General features: G+C 38.0%; 1 protein-coding gene across 1 annotated transcript in view; it reads left to right on the forward strand.

Annotated features, from left to right (window-relative positions):
- CLNK (cytokine dependent hematopoietic cell linker) overlaps positions 1–20,031 on the forward strand; it is a 137,718-nt gene that overhangs the window by 101,687 nt on the left and 16,000 nt on the right. The window contains exons 15-16 of the mRNA XM_060096120.1: positions 858–898; positions 12,893–13,026. Of these exons, the coding sequence (XP_059952103.1) occupies positions 858–898; positions 12,893–13,026 (175 nt within the window). The remainder of the gene's footprint in view (positions 1–857; positions 899–12,892; positions 13,027–20,031) is intronic.

A 20,031-nucleotide genomic window follows, 5' to 3' on the forward strand; every position in this document is an offset into this window, starting at 1 on the left:
TCTATTTATTTATTTATTTATCTGATTTTTGACTGTGTTCAGTCTTCATTGCTGCACATGGGCTTTCTCTAGTTGTGGCAAGCGGGAGCTACCCTTCGTTGCGGTATGCGGGCTTCTCATTGCAGTGGCTTCTCTTTGCTGCAGAGCATGGGCTCTAGGCTCATGGGCTTCAGTTGTGGCATGCAGGCTCAGTAGTTATGATGCACGGGCTCAGCTGCTCCATGGCATGTGGGATCTTCCCCAACCAGGGCTTGATCCCATGTCGCCTGCATTGGCAGGTGGATTCCTAACCACTGAGCCACCAGGGAAGTCCCAGTAAACAGCCTTGGTAGCATCATTATTGTGTTTAGAAATGCATATCATTTTATTGCCTTTTATTATGTTTTTATAATCCCTTTTTCTTTATCAATTTCCTTGTAATAATCCACACAGTTTTCTTACCTAGCTCACATTAAGAAGGAATAAAATAATTTCTATTCTTTTCTTCTTTGCTATGGTGGACTCTCCTTCAATTGGTAAACGATTACTATAGAGTAGGAGCCCCATCCAGCCATGTAGCATTTTCTATAGTGACTGTAGCTACAAGGCAAGTCTAAATTCATAGCTTCCAAAAGTAAAGACTTTTGATGTGTGCTCACTGAAGTGACATGGAAGGAACTTATGTGGGTAAGTCACTTTGTTCCATATCTAATGTTCACCTGTATTGAGAAAGGAAGGAACCAGCATTTTATCAACCTTACAAAACAGACAATTTTTCATCCGGTAAAATATAAAGTGCTTTGTAAATATGACAGGCCATGAATACTGAGCCAGCGTGGGAAATACTAACGTTCTTTCAATCGTAACATTTCCTTTAGCTCTTCATTCGTGACTCACAACCACAGTGTACAAAACAGAGGTAAGAACACTTTATGAAAGAATTATAAAATAAGTAGGTTAAGTCATACACTGCTATATTCCTACACCGTGACTTAGGTTTTGTGAACCTCAGAGTTTCAGAGCTGGTGCATGTAGATGTAATTTGCTTGTTAACATTGATAGGCAGCATTGCATCATGTTAATATAATGTTTATCCATAGTTAAATACGATCACTTAGGTGTTTCCAGTTTTTTCCTCTTATGAACATTAGTTTGTTGTGAACAATATTGTTGATGTCTTCCCCTGTGTATAATACGTACATGTTTTCCCAAGTACTTAATACGATAAGTTCTTTTTCTAAGAGTGAAATGGCCATGTCTTAGAATATTCCTCTCTTCAGTGGCACTAGATGTATTTTCCAATGTAGACGTATCACTTTGTTTCACCAATAGCGTATGAGACCCCATCGTTCCCCATCCTTTCCAACAGTTGTTTTTTGGCAAACTTTTAGTTTTTGCCAATCCATTGGGTGTAAAATAACTTTATATTAAGAAGAGTCTGTGAAATGGAGAAAATAAAACTGACCTCTCTTACTAATTGATTGTAAAGATAAAAATAAGAAGGATACAATGTCCATGGAGGTATCAAAAGCAACATATAAATATAGTGTTATATTACTGTTGATGATGGGTTTTGATATTGTTAGTATTATTTGGCCCAAACTAGATCTGTCATGTTTTTTTTTTCTTTCTCTCTTCAATCCTATGCCATGGAGATTCTGTGTTCAGGTCTAATCTTTTGATTTCTCTCTGCTGAGCCACAGGAGAGGACTTTAGGGCTGGAGAAAGTGAACCCCATGGGATAGAGTAGGAAGGCCGAGGGCTCTACTGACCTTGGTCCCAGTTCTGCCTCTCTGAGCTTCACCCTCATCTATCCATAAAATTCAAATAATGATATTAACTCACAGGGTTAATACACACACACACACACACACACACGCACACACACACAGCCCTCGCTTTGCACATAGTAGGCAACTGACACATTTTAATATCCTTCCTTCTTTTTTGCATTCCCTTTCCTTCTCCAGGGATTCTCCACCTAACTGATCCTGTGAGACCAAGAGTTTCCTCCCTGGCCTCCATCATGTCTTTATTTCTCTTCTGCCCTATGCCATCTGGGCCTTAGATTGCAAAACCAATATGGAAAACTAATTTGGCCCATGTACACATTGCTAATAAGAGTTTCCCAAGAGATAACTCCTTTTCTAAAGTGAGATGAACAAAGGGGGCTGTGATTAACCCAATGGCTCAATCCCTGGAAATTAATTGATAGGAACAGTAGTCCTGGAGGCCAGATCTTGGTGTATGAAAATGAAAAGACTTGGAGTATCCAGGTGGAATGTCCAAGGCCTGAACAGGCCCAGAAAGGGCTTTACTGATGGGGGTTTTGAGAATGGAAATGTTGCAGAGATAGAGAAGCAGAATCATAGATTAAAGAGGAATCCAGCGTCTTAACCTGAAAAACAAAATCTTGCACAAATAGAGAGTGGGGACCTTCAAGTTGATGGAGGAGTAAGATATGGAGATCACCTTCCTCCCCATAAATACATCAAAAATACATCTACATGTTGAAAAACTGTTACAGAACACCTACTGAACACTGGCAGAAGACCTCAGACTTCCCAAAAGGCAAGAAAATCCCCACATACCTGGGTAGGACAAAAGAAAAAGAAAAAACAGAGACAAAAGAATAGGGATAGGACCTGCACCTCTGGGAGGTAGCTGTGAAAGAGGAAAAGCTTCCACACACTAGGAAGCCCCTCCACTGGCGGAGACTGGTGATGGGCAGGGGGGAAGCTTTGGAGCCACAGAGGAGAGTGCAGCAACAGGGGTGCAGAGGGCAAAGCAGAGAGATTCCCACACAGAGGATCAGTGCTGACCAGCACGCAGAAGCCTGAGAGGCGTGTCTGTTCACCCACTGGGGCGGGTGGGGGCTGGGAGCTGATGCTCAGGCTTCAGAAGTCAGACCCCAGGGAGAAGACTAGGATTGGCTGTGTGAACACAGCCTGAAGGGGGCGAGTGCACCACAGCTAGCTGGGAGGTAGTCTGGAAAAAGCTCTGGACCTACCTAAGAGTCAAGAGACCATTGTTTCGGGGTACGTGAGGAGAGGGAATTCCTTCCCTGCCTGCCCACAGAAGGCAGAGCACCACCTAAACAAGCTCCAGAGATGGGTGCAAGCTGTAGCTATCAGCTCAGACACCAGAGACAGGCATGAAACCCTAATGCTGCTGCTGCAACCCCCAAGAACCCTGTGTGCAAGCATAGGTCACTATCCACATGCGCCACCTGCCCCACCGACCCCAGGAGCCTGGCAGCCCACCACTGCCAGGGTCCCATGATCCAGGGACAACTTCTCCAGGAAAACACACGGCACTCCTCAGGCACTTGCAACATCACACTGGTCTCTGCCACCTCAGGCTCACCCTGCATTCCAATTATAACTATAGTACCCCTCCCTCCCCACAGCATGAGTGAGCCAGAGCCCCCTAATCAGACACTGCTTTAAACCCATCCTGTCTGGGTGGGAACAGAAGCCTGAGGGCAACCTACATGCAGAGGTGGGGCCAAAAGGAAAGCTGAAGCCCAGGAGCTGTGCAAACAAAGAAGAGAAAGGGAAATTTCTCCATCAGCCTCAGGAGCAGTGGATTAAATCCCCACAATCAGTTTGAGGTACCCTGCATCGGTGAAATACCTTAATAGACAATGAATGTTCCCAAAATTGAGGCAGTAGATTCTAGGCACAACTGTAGACTTGGGGGTTGCTGTCTGCGACTGACTTGTTTCTGATTTCTATGGTTATCTTAGTATAGTTTTTAGTGCTTGTTATCATTGGTGGATTTCTTTATTGGTTTGGTTGCTCTCTTCTTTTTTTTATTACTTTTAAATTTTTTTATTTTAATTATTTTTTTATTTTTTATTTTAATGCTTTTCTTTTCGTTTCTTTTTACTTATTTATTTTTCTTTCTTTTTTTCCCCCTTTTCTTCTGAACTGTGTGGCTGACAGTGTCTTGGTGCTCCAGCCTGGTGTCAGGCCTGAGCCTCTGAGGTGGGAGAGCCGAGTTCAGGACATTGGACCACCAGAGACCTCCCGGCCCCATGCAATATCAAATGGCAAAAGCTCTCCCAGAGATCTCAGTCTCTTTGCTAAGACCCAGCTCCACCCAATGGCCAGCAAGCTCCAGTGCTGGGCGCCCCATGCCAAACAAATAACAAGACAGGAACACAACACCACCTCTTATCAGAGAGGCTGCCTAAAATCATACTAAGTTCACAGTCACCCCAAAACACACCATTGTACACAGCACTGTCCCCCAGAAAGAAAACATCCAGCACCACCCACCTGAATTCAGGCACCAGTCCCCTCCATCAGGAAGCCTACACAAGCCACTGAACCAACCTTACGCACTGGGGGCAGACACCAAAAACAATGGGAACTAAGAACATGCAGCCTGTGAAAAGGAGACTCCAAACACAATAAGTTAAGCAAAATGGGAAGAAGAGAAATATGCAGCAGATGAAGGAGCAAGGTAAAAACCAATCAGACCAAACAAAAGAAGAGAAAATAAGTAATGAACTTGAAAAAGAATTCAGAGTAATGATAGTAAGGATGATCCAAAATCTTAGAAATAGAATGGAGAAAATACAAGAAATGTTTACCAAGGACCTAGAAGAACTAAAGAGCAAACAAACAATGATGAACAACACAATAAATGAAATTAAAAATTCTCTAGAAGGAATCAATAGCAGAATAACTGAGGCAAAAGAACAGATAAGTAACCTGGAAGATAAAATAGTGGAAATAGCTACCACAGAGCAGAATAAAGAAAAACGAATGAAAAGAATGGAGGACAGTCTCAGAGACCTCTGGGACAACATTAAACACACCAACATTCTAATTATAGGGTTCCAAGAAGAAGAAGAGAAAAAGAAAGGGTCTGAGAAAATATTTGAAGAGATTATAGTTGAAAACTTCCTTAACATGGGAAAGGAAATAGTCAATCAAGTCCAGAAAGTACAGAGAGCCCCATACAGGATAAATCCAAGGATAAACACACCAGGACACATATTAATCAAACTAAGAAAATTAAATACAAAGAAAAAATATTAAAAGCAGCAAGGGAAAAGCAACAAATAGCATACAAGGGAATCCCCATAAGGTTAATAGCTGATCTTTCAGCAGAAACTCTGCAAGCCAGAAGGGAGTGACAGGACATATTTAAAGTGATGAAAGGGAAAAACCTACAACCGAGATTACTCTACCCAGCAAGGATCTCATTCAGATTTGACAGAGATATTAAAACCTTTACAGACAAGCAAAAATTAAAAGAATTCAGCAGCACCAAGCCAGCTTTACAACAAATGCTAAAGGAACTTCCCTAGGAGGGAAAAAGAGAAGGAAAAGACCTACAACAACAAATGCAAAACAATTAAGAAAATGGTAATAGGAACATACATATCAATAATTACCGTAGATGTAAATGGATTAAATGCTCCAACCAAGAGACATACACTGGCTGAATGGGTACAAAAACAAGACACATATATATGCTGTCTACAAGAGACCCACTTCAGACCAAGGGACACATATACTGAAAGTGAGGGGATGGAAAAAGACATTCTATGCAAATGGAAATCAAAAGAAAGCTGGAGTAGCAATTCTCATATCAGACAAAATACACTTTAAAATAAAGACTATTATAAGAGACAAAGAAGGACACTACATAATGATCAACGGATCAATCCAAGAAGACGATATAACAATTGTAAATGTTTATGCACCCAACATAGGAGCACCTCAATACATAAGGCAAATACTAATAGCCATAAAAGGGGAAATCGATATTAACACAATAATAGTAGGGGACTTTAACGCCCACTTTCACCAATGGACAGAACATCCAAAATGAAAATGAATAAGGAAATACAAGCTTTAAATGATACATTAAACAAGATGGACTTAATTGATATTTAGAGGACATTCCATCCAAAAAGAACAGAATACACTTTCTTCTCAAGTGCTCATGGAACATTCTCCAGGATAGATCATATCTTGTGTCACAAATCAAGCCTTGGTAAATTTAAGAAAATTGAAATCATATCAAGTATCTTTTCCAAACACAACACTATGAGACTAGATATCAATTACAGGAAAAAAAACTGTAAAAAAATACAAACACATGGAGGCTAAACAATACACTACTCAATAATGAAGTGATCACTGAAGAAATCAAAGAGGAAATCAAAAAATACTAGAAGCAAATGGCAATGAAAACACGACAACCCAAAACCTATAGGATGCAGCAAAAGCTATTCTAAGAGGGAAGTTTATAGCAATACAATCCTACCTCAAGAAACAAGAATAATCTCAAACAACCTAACCTTACACCTAAAGCAATTAGAGAAAGAAGAACAAAATACCCCCAAAGTTAGCAAAAGTAAAGAAATCATAAAAATCAGATCAGTAATAAATGAAAATGAAATGAAGGAAATAATAGCAAAGATCAATAAAACTAAAAGCTGGTTATTTGAGAAGATAAACAAAATTGATAAACTATTAGCCAGACTCATCAAGAAAAAAAGGGAGAAGACTCAAATCAATAGAATTAGAAATGAAAAAGGAGAAGTAACAACTGACACTGCAGAAATACAAAGGATCATGAGAGATTACTACAAGCAACTATATGCCAATAAAATAGAAAACCTGGAAGAAATGGACAAATTCTTAGAAAAGGACAACCTTCTGAGACTGAATCAGGATGAAATAGAAAATATAAACAAGCACTGAAATAGAAACTGTGCTTAAAAATCTTCCAACAAAAAAAAGCCCAGTACCAGATGGCTTCACAGGAGAATTCTATACAACATTTGAGAAGAATGAACACCTATCCTTCTCAAACTCTTCCAAAATATAACAGAAAGAGGAACACTCCCAAACTCATTCTACAAGGCCACCATCACCCTGATACCAAAACCAGACAAAGATGTTACACAAAAAGAAAACTACTGGCCAATATCACTGATGAACATAGATGCAAAACTTCTCAACAACATACTAGCAAACAGAATCCCACAGCACATTAAAAGGATCATACACCATGATCAAGTGGGGTTTATTCCAGGAATGCAAGGATTCTTCAATATACGCAAATCAATCAACGTGATACACCGTATTAACAAACTGAAGGAAAAAAACCATATGATCATCTCAATAGATGCAGAGAAAGCTTTTGACAAAATTCAACACCCATTTATGATAAAAACCCTGCAGAAAGTAGGCATAGAGGGAACTTTCCTCAACATAATAAAGGCCATATATGACAAACCCACAGCCAGCATCGTCCTCAATGGTGAAAAACTGAAACCATTTCCACTAAGATCAGGAACAAGACAAGGTTGCCTACTCTCACCACTATTATTCAACATAGTTGAATGAATGAAATTAGAACACTTTCTAACATTATACACAAAAATAAACTCAAAATGGATTAAAGACCTAAATGTAAGGCCAGACACTATAAAACTCTTAGAGGAAAACATAGGCAGAACACTCTATGACATAAATCACAGCAAGATCCTTTTGACCCACCTCCTAGAGAAATGGAAATAAAAACAAAAATAAACAATTGGGACCTAATGAAACTTAAAAACTTTTGCACAGCAAAGGAAACCATAAGCAAGATGAAAAGACAACCTTCAGAATGGGAGAAAATATCTGCAAACAAAGCAACTGACAAAGGATTAATCTCCAAAGTATACAAGCAGCACATGCAGCTCAATATCAAAGAAACAAACAACTCAATCCAAAAATGGGCAGAAGATCTAAATAGACATTTCTCCAAAGATATACAGATTGTCAACAAACACATGAAAGGATGCTCAACATCACTAATCATTAGAGAAATGCAAATCAAAACTACTGTGAGGTATCACCTCACAGTGGTCAGAATGGCCATCATCAAAATATCTACAAACAGTAAATGCTTGAGAGGGTGTGGAGAAGAGGGAACCTTCTTGCACTGTTGGTGGGAATGTTGATACAGCCACTATGGAGAACAGTATGGAGGTTCCTTAAAAAACTAAAAATAGAACTACCATATGACCCAGCAATCCCACTACTGGGCATATACCCTGAGAAAACCATAATTCAAAAAGAGTCATGTACCACAATGTTCATTGCAGCACTATTTACAATAGCCAGGACATGGAAGCAACCTAAGTGTCCATCAATAGATGAATGGATAAAGAAGATGTGGCACATACAAACAATGGAATATTACTCAGCCATAAAAAGAAACGAAATTGAGTTATTTGTAATGAGGTTGATGGACCTTGAATCTGTCATACAGAGTGAAGTAAGCCAGAAAGAGAAAAACAAATACTTCAGGCTAACATATATATATGGAATCTAAAAAAAATAATAATGGTTCTGAAGAACCCAGGGGCAGGACAGGAATAAAGATGCAGATGTAGAGAATGGACTTGAAGACAAGGGGAGGGGGATGGGTAAGCTGAGACGAAGTGAGAAAGTAGCATTGACATATATACATTACCAAACGTAAAATAGATAGCTAGTGGGAAGCAGCCACATAGCACAGGGAGATCAGCTCGGTGCTTTGTGACCACCTAGAGGGGTGGGATAGGGTGGGTGGGAGGGAGGGAGATGCAAGAGGGAAGAGATATGGGAACATATGTATATGTATAACTGATTCACTTTGTTATAAAGCAAAAACTAACACAACACTGTAAAGCAATTATACTCCAATAAAGATGTTAAAAGGAAAATACTGCACAAATTAAAAATAAAGAACAATTGAAGAATGGAACAGCAGTGTTAGTGAAGTGGGATGGTCTTCAAAGACATGAGTGAGTCCAGTCAAGTTCCCTCTGGCTGGAGTGGATCATTAGTACTGGGGTCATGTAGATTGTTCTCTACTCATCTTAGAAAAAACAGGTTGCTTAAAGAAATGGCCTGGGGTGGATGAAGGAAATGTTTTGGCCTCCAGTGCCTTCAAGTACCATCAATTCCTTTTTCAGTCAACTAATATCTCACTTTGCTGTACAGCAGAAACTAACACAAATTTTAAATCAACTATACTCCAATAAAAATTAATTTTAAAAAATATTTTAAAAGCAACAACAAAAAACAAATATTCACTAAGCACATGGTTTATGCCCCATTGGGCTGGGCCCTAAGCATACAGAATAGAGACAGCCCCATCCTTTAACTGCCCAGTGCGTGAACTCTATGACGCTATCAGCTTACTGAGTGATGTTCATTCTCCTGGGTAAAAATTCACCCTTGGGTCACCAGTGCTTTGCAGAAATTAGATGTACAGAAAATAGCACACAAGCCAGACACACATAGAGTTCTGAGTCTAGTGGGCTCACTAAAGCTTACGGTTTTAAGTTGAATGCTTCAGATGAGGGAGACAGTACTCTTCACTTAGACTCATAAAAACTACTTCTCTGTCAATGTAGATATCATTATCCTTATCTAACAAATGAGAAAAAATTTTGAAAATATTCAGTTACTCTTGATAGCTAAGTTACTACTTGATAAACAGACTTTGCTCAATTCTCTGACAAATGAATTCAAGCTAAGCTATTAAGAGCCTAAGTAGATGGATCTCAGGACAAATAGAAAATGATTTTGATATATTGGAAGAGAATCCAGAAAGGTTTGGTGATACTCCAAAATAGTAACATTACTCTCTAAATTTGGGGTGGTGGATGATTTCTTTTCTCTTTTGTTTGTTTTAGTTTTTGTTCACTAATGTTTTCCTTTCTATCTGCATTTTATAAATGTTCTTTGAAATATATGGCTCTTTACTTAGAAAATTATTTTTTAAATTTTATGTAAGGGTAAGGTTAAAATTTGCTAATAAGTATGGAGAGCTGCTTAAAACACAATGGTTTTATTCTAAGTTTCAAAAGGAACATCTAGAGCTGTTTCTCTAATAACACTAACAGCAGTAGCATTTATCGAGTGACTAGTATGGATCAGGCACTGTACTAAGAGCTTTATATACATGAGAATTTTCAAATATTAGTAAATATTGATATCAGTGTGGTTCTACAACCCATACCGTTTTTATTAGGCTACCCTAATTTTATTGCCCACCTACACATTGTTCTCTCTATTGTTCTTCCATTTACCCTGTGTCAACCTCTTTATTAATGTAAGCCTCTATTCTCCAAGTAGGACAGTCCTATTTCTTGTGGTTATAAAACACAAATGCAATGTTTTATATAAAGAAAACTTTCCAAAGATTACTGCCATTACTTAAGAACAAAATCAATTAAATACTTGTAGGGGATTTACATACTCGGAATTTCATTCATTTATTAAGCAAAAATCCATCCAGGCCTTCAGGGGAAATAGCATGGCAAATAGCATTGTTTTTTTGTTTGTTTGTTTGGTTGGTTGGTTAACTCATTCTCTGAATAGACTACAAGTGCACATAGCTGTTTCCAAATTATTTTTCAAGTAGGATTTTTAAATATTCAAGCAAGGCTCTCAGAGTTGAAATATATTAAATCAGTTGCCACAATATCTTGAAAAATTCATAATCACTGAACTCTATTAGGTATGCCACACAAACTGATAACGAAATGCTGATAATGGTTATTTTTTACTCTGAAGTATGTTTTTACTGTTTCAATCCATGTTGAAAAGATAGCTATAGCCATTTAAATAATGTCTTTATGTATTGATTCACTATGATTTAAAATAAAGTTGTTAAAGTCTTTTTTTTATATTTCAATAACTCTTTTAGTTTTCTCTTGGTTAGGATTTGCCTGGTCTATGGTTCTCCATCCTTTCATTAGTGATCCTTTTGTGTCATTATATTTCAGATGTGTAATTAGCACACAACTGGAATTTTTAAACCAATCTGCATCTGATTTTTAAGTGTTAAACTTACACCATTGATATTTATTGTAATTACTAATATTTTTGAATCAATTTTTATATTTTGTTGTGCCTCCTATTTGCCAATTTTATTGACTTTTTTTCTTTTCCTGCCAAATATTGGATTTATTTCTTCTTTACTCCTCTTTTTTTCTCTTTCTAGAAAGTTATACAAATTCTATTCTTCCATTGCTTACCTTCAGTGTTTAGCTAAATAAATAAATAGTATGCTTGAGTTTTAAAACTCTGAAGTTCATATCCTCTTCCCAACAATACAGCAAACTTAAGATGATTTTGCTCTGATGGTATGGATTCTGTACTGTGTTTGAAAGTAGAGCTCTTTTCCTTATAAAATAAAATTTGAAAAGACAGAGTTCTCTTTAGCATTATTCCTATTTTTAGTTATAAATTGGTGAGTGAAATTAACTTATATGATGAATGTAATTTCAACTTTAATTGATCAAACACTTTTCTAAAACAAACATTTTGATACATGTAATTCCCTATATTCTTAGACTCATCATTAAAAGCCACAATCCTTGGAACCCTTGAAATAGAACTTTCAATATTTCAGGAGAATTCTTTGCTCTTCTTAGTAAGCCTACAGAGAAATTTGGCATTTTGATGACAAAGAGCAGAATAAATACACATATAACTTGCGTTATAATAACTTGCATATAAATATTTGCTAATGTTTAATTTAGTATTTTGCCTCAAAAATATACTGTGTGAATATAACTATTCCATTTTTTTCAAAGCTCTTATCAATCTACTGACCAGAACTATAACTTTGGTTATGTTTTCTAGACTGAATTAAGACTAAATAGCTTATGATTCTGCCTTAATGCTAATCATCCCTTTTCCATTTTATATGTTATTACTGTCTAATATTTTATTTTGATATTGTTTTTATACCCTCAAAGCCTTTTATTTATATACAGTTAATCCTTGCTTTAAATTATTAATATATTTATAAATATCTTTTTAAAGTATTCCTTCTAACACCTCACTCCTTCCTTGTGGCCTTAATTTCTTGAAATTCATTTTTTATTAGTGTTTACTGGAATGACACAGTGGAGATGTTATTTTTATTGAAGTATATAGAGAAAATACCACATCAAAACTGAACAAGTGTTTCAATGAACTTTTTGTATTCTGTTACTTTAAAATCCATCGATCTATCTTCCCTTCTAAAGAATCGTTTACACAGGCATGATTTTGTAGCATCATATATTATTCACTTGGAAAACAATGGTTCACAGACCTGAGCAGATACTTTCTATGTTAACATATTTTAGTACATAATATTGTTTTAAATCACATTTGCACATAACACCCCCAATCTCATCAGAAAAGTCAAACTGTGGATAGGCTATTCTGTCACGGTGGCAGATACAAGGTTTTCCAAATTTCAGTTTGCACTTGAAAAGTCTAATTTTAAAATTGGCCACAAATACTACCAGTTACTTTCCATGAAGTGACAGGCTTACTTTGTTCATTTTTATTAAAGTATCTGCCAAGTGTCCAAGTCTGAATAATGATAGTTTGTGTTAGTCATTCTTTCAGGTTAAAAATGATGTTCCATTAAAACAAAAATTTATTCTTTTGCATTTAAAAAATGGTGTTTTCTGAGTTGGGAACAAGCTTAGCTTGTTAAAGAAACTGAACAGAGTTCATTATGGCCGAAACAGTGTGGAGGATAGGGGCTGGATGAAGAAATAAGAGAAAGGTTATCTGGGGCCTTATTCACAGAAGTTAAAACGTTTGGATTTTCTTCCAGGAGTAAAGGAAATCATGGAAGGATTTGTACTGGGGGTGGGGAGGTGGCAAAGTCAGAATTCCATTTTTTAAAGATGACTCCGGATGCCCTAAAGAGACAGGGGCAAAAGCTGAAGCAAGACAACAGTCTAGAGGAGACTGCTGTCCGTAGTGAGATGATGGTGGTACAGACCGAGGTTGCCATAGACACAGGAGGGAGTGATGGGTTCCAGCTCCTTGTCAGAGGGACGCAGTCTGAGACTGTAAAACAATCATATTTAAATGTGAATTTATTTTTCCAGATCATAAAGAAAGCATGCAGTCCTATCCTCCTCAGAGATGTCCATCTCCAGCCAGCTATGGCCCTCTGGAAAATTCGCTACGTTGTAAAAATACGAGCAGGAAGAAACCTTTCCCCACAAGGTCTGACGAAGAGGTAAAACAGACACTTCTCTGCAATATTTTTCTAGATGAACTTAGCATCTAAAGAGAGGTTTCTTGAACAGTGCTTAAAAGGAGATCATTGTGACTGGATCTGAGTTTTCCCCTTCTGGCTATGTATTATTGGGGTTTAATATTTTTTTAAGTATTTTGCTATATAACATTTTGTATTGTATTTCACTAGATTCTGTTTTTTTTTTTTAGTTTCTGCTTTATAACAAAGTGAATCAGTCATACATATACATCTGTTCCCACATCCCTTCCCTCATGCATCTCCCTCCCTCCCACCCTCCCCATCCCACCCCTCCAGGCAGTCACAAAGCACCGAGCTGATCTCCCTGTGCTCTGCGGCTGCTTCCCACTATCTATCTACCTTACATTTGGTAGTGTATATATGTCCATGCCTCTCTTTCGCTTTGTCACAGCTTACCCTTTCCCCTCCCCATATCCTCAAGTCCATTCTCAAGTAGGTCTGTGTCTTTATTCCCGTTTTACCCCTAGGTTCTTCATGACTTTATTTTTTTAATTCCATATATATGCGTTAGCATACGGTATTTGTCTTTCTCTTTCTGACTTACTTCACTCTGTATGACCGACTCTAGGTCTATCCATCTCATTACAAATAGCTCAGTTTCGTTTCTTTTTATGGCTGAGTAATATTCCATTGTATATATGTGCCACATATTCTTTATCCATTCATCCGATGATGGACACTTAGGTTGTTTCCAGCTCCGGGCTATGGTGAATAGAGCTGCAATAAACATTTTGGTACATGTCTCTTTTTGAATTATGGTTTTCTCAGGGTATATGCCTAGTAGTGGGATTGCTGGGTCATATGGTAGTTCTATTTTTAGTTTTTTAAGGAACCTCTATACTGTTCTCCATAGTAGCTGTACCAATTCACATTCCCACCAGCAGTGCAAGAGGGTTCCCTTTTCTCCACACCCTCTCCAGCATTTATTGTTTCTAGACTTCTTGATGATGGCCATTCTGACTGGTGTGAGATGATATCTCATTGTAGTTTTGATTTGCATTTCTCTAATGATGAATGATGTTGAGCATTCTTTCATGTGTTTGTTGGCAGTCTGTATATCTTCTTTGGAGAAATGCCTATTTAAGTCTTCTGCCCATTTTTGGATTGGGTTGTTTGTTTTTTTGCTATTGAGCTACATGAGCTGCTTATAAATTTTGGAGATTAATCCTTTGTCAGTTGCTTCATTTGCAAATATTTTCTCCCATTCTGAGGGTTGTCTTTTGGTCTTGTTTATGGTTTCCTTTGCTGTGCAAAAGCTTTGAAGTTTCATTAGGTCCCATTTGTTTATATTTGTTTTTATTTCCATTTCTCTAGGAGGTGGGTCCAAAAGGATCTTGCTGTGATTTATGTCATAGAGTGTTCTACCTATGTTTTCCTCTAAGAGTTTGATAGTTTCTGGCCTTACATTTAAGTCTTTAATCCATTTTGAGCTTATTTTTGTGTATGGTGTTAGGGAATGGTCTAATCTCAAACTTTTACATGTCCCTGTCCAGTTTTCCCAGCACCACTTATTGAAGAGGCTGTCCTTTCTCCACTGTACATTCCTGCCTCCTTTATCAAAGATAAGTTGGCCATATGTGCGTGGGTTTATCTCTGGGCTTTCTATCCTGATCCACTGATCTATCTTTCTGTTTTTATGCCAGTACCACACTGTCTTAATTACTGTAGCTTTGTAGTATAGTCTGAAGTCAGGGAGCTTGATTCCTCCAGCTCCGTTTTTCGTTCTCAAGATTGCTTTGGCTATTCGGGGTCTTTTGTTTTTCCAAACAAATTTTGAAATTTTTTGTTCTAGTTCTGTGAAAAATGCCAGTGGTAGTTTGATAGGGATTGCATTGAATCTGTAGATTGCTTTGGGTAGTAGAGTCATTTTCACAATATTGATTCTTCCAACCCAGGAGCATGGTATATCTCTCCATCTATTTGTATCATCTTTAATTTCTTTCATCAGTGTCTTATAATTTTCTACATACAGGTCCTTTGTCTCCTTAGGTAGGTTTATTCCTAGATATTTTATTCTTTTTGTTGCAATGGTAAATGGGAGTGTTTTCTTGATTTCATTTTCAGATTTTCCATCATTAGTGTACAGGAATGCCAGAGATTTCTGTACATTAATTTTGTATCCTGCTACTTTACCAAATTCATTGATTAGCTCTAGTAGTTTTTCGGTAGCATCTTTAGGATTCTCTATGTATAGTATCATGTCATCTGCAAACAGTGACAGCTTTACTTCTTCTTTTCCAATTTGGATTCCTTTTATTTCCTTTTCTTCTCTGATTGCTGTGGCTAAAACTTCCAAAACTAGGTTGAATAAGAGTGGTGAGAGTGGGCAACCTTGTCTTGTTCCTGATCTTAGTGGAAATGGTTTCAGTTTTTCACCATTGAGGACAATGTTGGCTGTGGGTTTGTCATATATGGGCTTTATTATGTTGAGGAAAGTTCCCTCTATGCCTACTTTCTGCAGGGTTTTTATCATAAATAGATGTTGAATTTTGTCAAAAGCTTTCTCTGCATCTATTGAGATGATCATATGGTTTTTCTCCTTCAACTTGTTAATATGGTGTATCACATTGATTGATTTGCGTATATTGAAGAATCCTTGCATTCCTGGAATAAACCCCACTTGATCATGGTGTATGATCCTTTTAATGTGCTGTTGGACTCTGTTTGCTAGTATTTTGTTGAGGATTTTTGCATCTATGTTCATCAGTGATATTGGCCTATAGTTTTCTTTCTTGGTGACATCCTTGCCTGGTTTTGGTATCAAGGTGATGGTGGCCTCGTAGAATGAGTTTGGGAGTGTTCCTTCCTCTGATATTGTTTGGAAGAGTTTGAGAAGGATGGGTGTTAGCTCTTCTCTAAATGTTTGATAGAATTCGCCTGTGAAGCCATCTGGTCCTGGGCTTTTGTTTGATGGAAGATTTTTAATCACAGTTTCAATTTCAGTGCTTGTGATTGGTCTATTCATATTTTCTATCTCTTCCTGAGTCAGTCTTGGCAGGTTGTGCATTTCTAAGAATTTGTCCATTTCTTCCAGGTTGTCCATTTTATTGGCATAGAGTTGCTTATAGTAATCTCTCATGATCTTTTGTATTTCTGCAGTGTCAGTTGTTACTTCTCCTTTTTCATTTCTAATTCTATTGATTTGAGTCTTCTCCCTTCTTTTCTTGATGAGTCTGGCTAATGGTTTGTCAATTTTGTTTATCTCCTCAAAGAACCAGCTTTTAGTTTGGTTGATCTTTGCTATCGTTTCCTTCATTTCTTTTTCATTTATTTCTGATCTGAAATTTATGATTTCTTTCCTTCTGCTAGCTTTGGGGGTGTTTTGTTCTTCTTTCTCTAATTGCTTTAGGTGCAGGGTCAGGTTGTTTACTCGAAATGTTTCCTGTTTCTTAAGGTGGGATTGTATTGCTATAAACTTCCCCCTTAGAACTGCTTTTGCTGCGTCGCATAGGTTTTGGGTCCTCGTGTCTCCATTGTCATTTGTTTCTAGGTATTTTTTAATTTCCTCTTTGATTTCTTCAGTGATCACTTCGTTATTGAGTAGTGTAGTGTTTAGCCTCCATGTGTTTGTATTTTTTACAGATCTTTTCCTGTAATTGATGTCTAGTCTCATAGCATTGTGGTCGGAAAAGATACTTGATACAATTTCAATTTTCTTAAATTTACCAAGGCTTGATTTGTGACCCAAGATATGATCTATCCTGGAGAATGTTCCATGAGCACTTGAGAAAAATGTGTATTCTGTTGTTTTTGGATGGAATGTCCTATAAATATCAACTAAGTCCATCTTGTTTAATGTATCATTTAAAGCTTGTGTTTCCTTATTTATTTTCATTTTGGATGATCTGTCCATTGGTGAAAGTGGGGTGTTAAAGTCCCCTACTATGATTGTGTTACTGTCGATTTCCCCTTTTATGGCTGTTAGTATTTGCCTTATGTATTGAGGTGCTCCTATGTTGGGTGCATAAATATTTACAATTTTTATATCGTCTTCTTGCATCGATCCCTTTATCGTTATGTAGTGTCCTTCTTTGTCTCTTGTAATAGTCTTTATTTTAAAGTCTATTTTGTCTGATATAAGAATTGCTACTCCAGCTTTCTTTTGATTTCCATTTGCATGGAATATCTTTTTCCATCCCCTTACTTTCAATCTGTATGTGTCTCTAGGTCTGAAGTGGGTCTCTTGTAGACAGCATATATATGGGTCTTGTTTTTGTATCCATTCAGCCACTCTGTGTCTTTTGGTGGGAGCATTTAGTCCATTTACATTTAAGGTAATTATTGATATGTATGTTCCTATTCCCATTTCCTTAATTGCTTTGGGTTCTTTATTGTAGGTATATTCCTTCTGTTGTGTTTCTTGCCTAGAGAAGTTCCTTTAGCATTTGTTGTAAAGCTGGTTTGGTGGTGCTGAACTCTCTCAGCTTTTGCTTGTCTGTAAACGTTTTAATTTCTCCATCAAATCTGAATGAGATCCTTGCTGGGTAGAGTAATCTTGGTTGCAGTTTTCTCTCCTTCATCACTTTAATTATGTCCTGCCACTCCCTTCTGGCTTGTAGAGTTTCTGCTGAGAGATCAGCTGTTAACCTGATGGGGATTCCCTTGTGTGTTATTTGTTGTTTTTGCCTTGCTGCTTTTAATATGATTTCTTTGTATTTAATTTTTGACAGTTTGATTAATGTGTGTCTTGGCATATTTCTCCTTGGATTTATTCTGTATGGGACTCTCTGTGCCTCCTGGACTTGATTGACTATTTCCTTTCCCATATTAGGGAAGTTTTCAACTATAATCTCTTCAAATATTTTCTCAGTCCCTTTCTTTTTCTCTTCTTCTTCTGGAACCCCTATAATTCGAATGTTGGTGCATTTAATGTTGTTCCAGAGGTCTCTGAGACTGTCCTCTGTTCTTTTCATTCTTTTTTCTTTATTTTGCTCTGCAGCAGTTATTTCCACTATTTTATCTTCCACCTCACTTATCCGTTCTTCTGCCTCAGTTATTCTGCTATTGATCCCATCTAGAGTATTTTTCATTTCATTTATTGTGTTTTTAATCAATGCTTGATTCATCTTAATTCTTCTAGGTCCTTGTTAACTGTTTCTTGCATTTTGTCTATTCTATTTCCAAGATTATGGATCTTGGAAATAGAATCTTGGATCAGCTTTACTATCATTATTCTGAATTGTTTTTCAGGTAGACTGCCTATTATCTCTTCATTTGTTAGGTCTGGTAGGTTTTTATCTTGCTCCTTCACCTGCTGTGTGTTTTTCTGTCTTCTCATTTTGCTTATGTTACTGTGTTTGGGGTCTCCTTTTTGCAGGCTGCAGATTCGTAGTTCCCGTTGTTTTTGGTGTCTGTCCCCAGTGGCTAAGGTTGTTTCAGTAGGTTGTGTAGGCTTCCTGGTGGGGGGGACTAATGCCTGTGTTCTGGTGGTTGAGGCTCGATCTTGTCTTTCTGGTGGACAGGTCCACGTCTGGTGGTGTGTTTTGGGGTGCCTGTGGCCTTATTATGTTTTTAGGTAGCCTCTCTGCTAATGGGTGGGGTTGTGTTCCTGCCTTGCTAGTTGCTTGGCATAGGGTGACCAGCACTGTAGCTTGCTGGTCGTTGACTGAAGCTGGGTGCTGGTGTTGAGATGGAGATCTCTGGGAGATTTTCGCTGCTTGATATTATGTGGAGCTGGGAGGTCTCTTGTGGACCCGTGTCCTGAAGTTGGCTCTCCCACTTCAGAGGCACAGCACTGACTCCTGGCTGCAGCACCAAGAGCCTTTCATCCACCCAGCAGAGGCTGATTCATTTTCCGCTGCTCTTGAAACGACGTGCAGGACTGTGACAGCAGAGGCGGACCAGAGGCTGATTCATTTTCCGCTGCTCTTGAAACGACGTGCAGGACTTTGACAGCAGAGGCGGACGTAGACCTGCAGCGGCCACAGGCAGACGGCGGGCTCGGCCCGCATGAGAGACTCCAGCCTCAGCTCCAGCTTCTCACTGACAGTTTCTGCAATGAGTTTTCAGTGAAGCTTTCTCTCTGTGCTGATGAGATTCATGCTACCTGAGTTGCCCAAAGCCATAGAGCGCTTAACTGTTGGGGCTGGGGTACAAACCCAGCAAATCTGCCTCCAAGGTCTGTGTTACCTCACCCTGTCTGAAGCAAGGTCCTGGAACAACACCCCACTGTGTGCGGCGGTCGGCGGGCAGGACCTCACTAGATTCTTTAACTTGCATATTTCCAGATTCTAAAAGTGCTTTTTTAAAATTAATCCAAAAAATAGAGATTTAGGACTGTTTTATATTTATTGACTCTTCAGTAATCTTTTAGAATTGATGGGGATTTACATATTGCAATTGTTTTTCCAACAAAAGATCCACGTATTGTATGCTCATTTCATTTGAACAGTCTAACAATCATGTATTGAGCACTTATTCTATACCAGACAACCTGCTAGAAGTTATGGTCTCTGCCCCAGAGGAGACGTAAAGAGGAGGGAGAGATGAAAATAGATAGTAGATGGATTCTTGCTTGCCCTTCATTTATTGCCTGTTCTCTTTCTAAAATATTTTCCATCCCTACAATCAGTTTTTCTCAGACCATGTTGCACTCATACTTAGCTATATGAGGGGATAAAACTTTCTTTGTAAATTCTATGCTCTTTCCTCAATCACTTTGCAACATTACTTATTAAAGTCTTTCACAATAAGGCACAAAAGACATGCTTCTTCTGGGTCTCCATCCCATATCCTCATATGCTCAGGGTTCTGCTACAGAGCTTGCAAAAGATTTTAAGCAGAAGCAGAGCACATAGAATATTTCTGTGGTCAATTGCTCATAATCCCTACAGTGTCCCAAGCGCCATTGGTTGTCCTTATATTTACATTAATTTTGACCTTAATTCTAAAAGAAGTTTCATACTGTTAAGTTTGACTTTGGGGAATGTTTTGCACATAATTCTTTTGTTGCCCCTTCTTACAGAC

The sequence above is a fragment of the Mesoplodon densirostris genome, chromosome 1 (genome assembly GCF_025265405.1).
Source record: "Mesoplodon densirostris isolate mMesDen1 chromosome 1, mMesDen1 primary haplotype, whole genome shotgun sequence".
Lineage (NCBI taxonomy): Eukaryota > Metazoa > Chordata > Mammalia > Artiodactyla > Ziphiidae > Mesoplodon > Mesoplodon densirostris.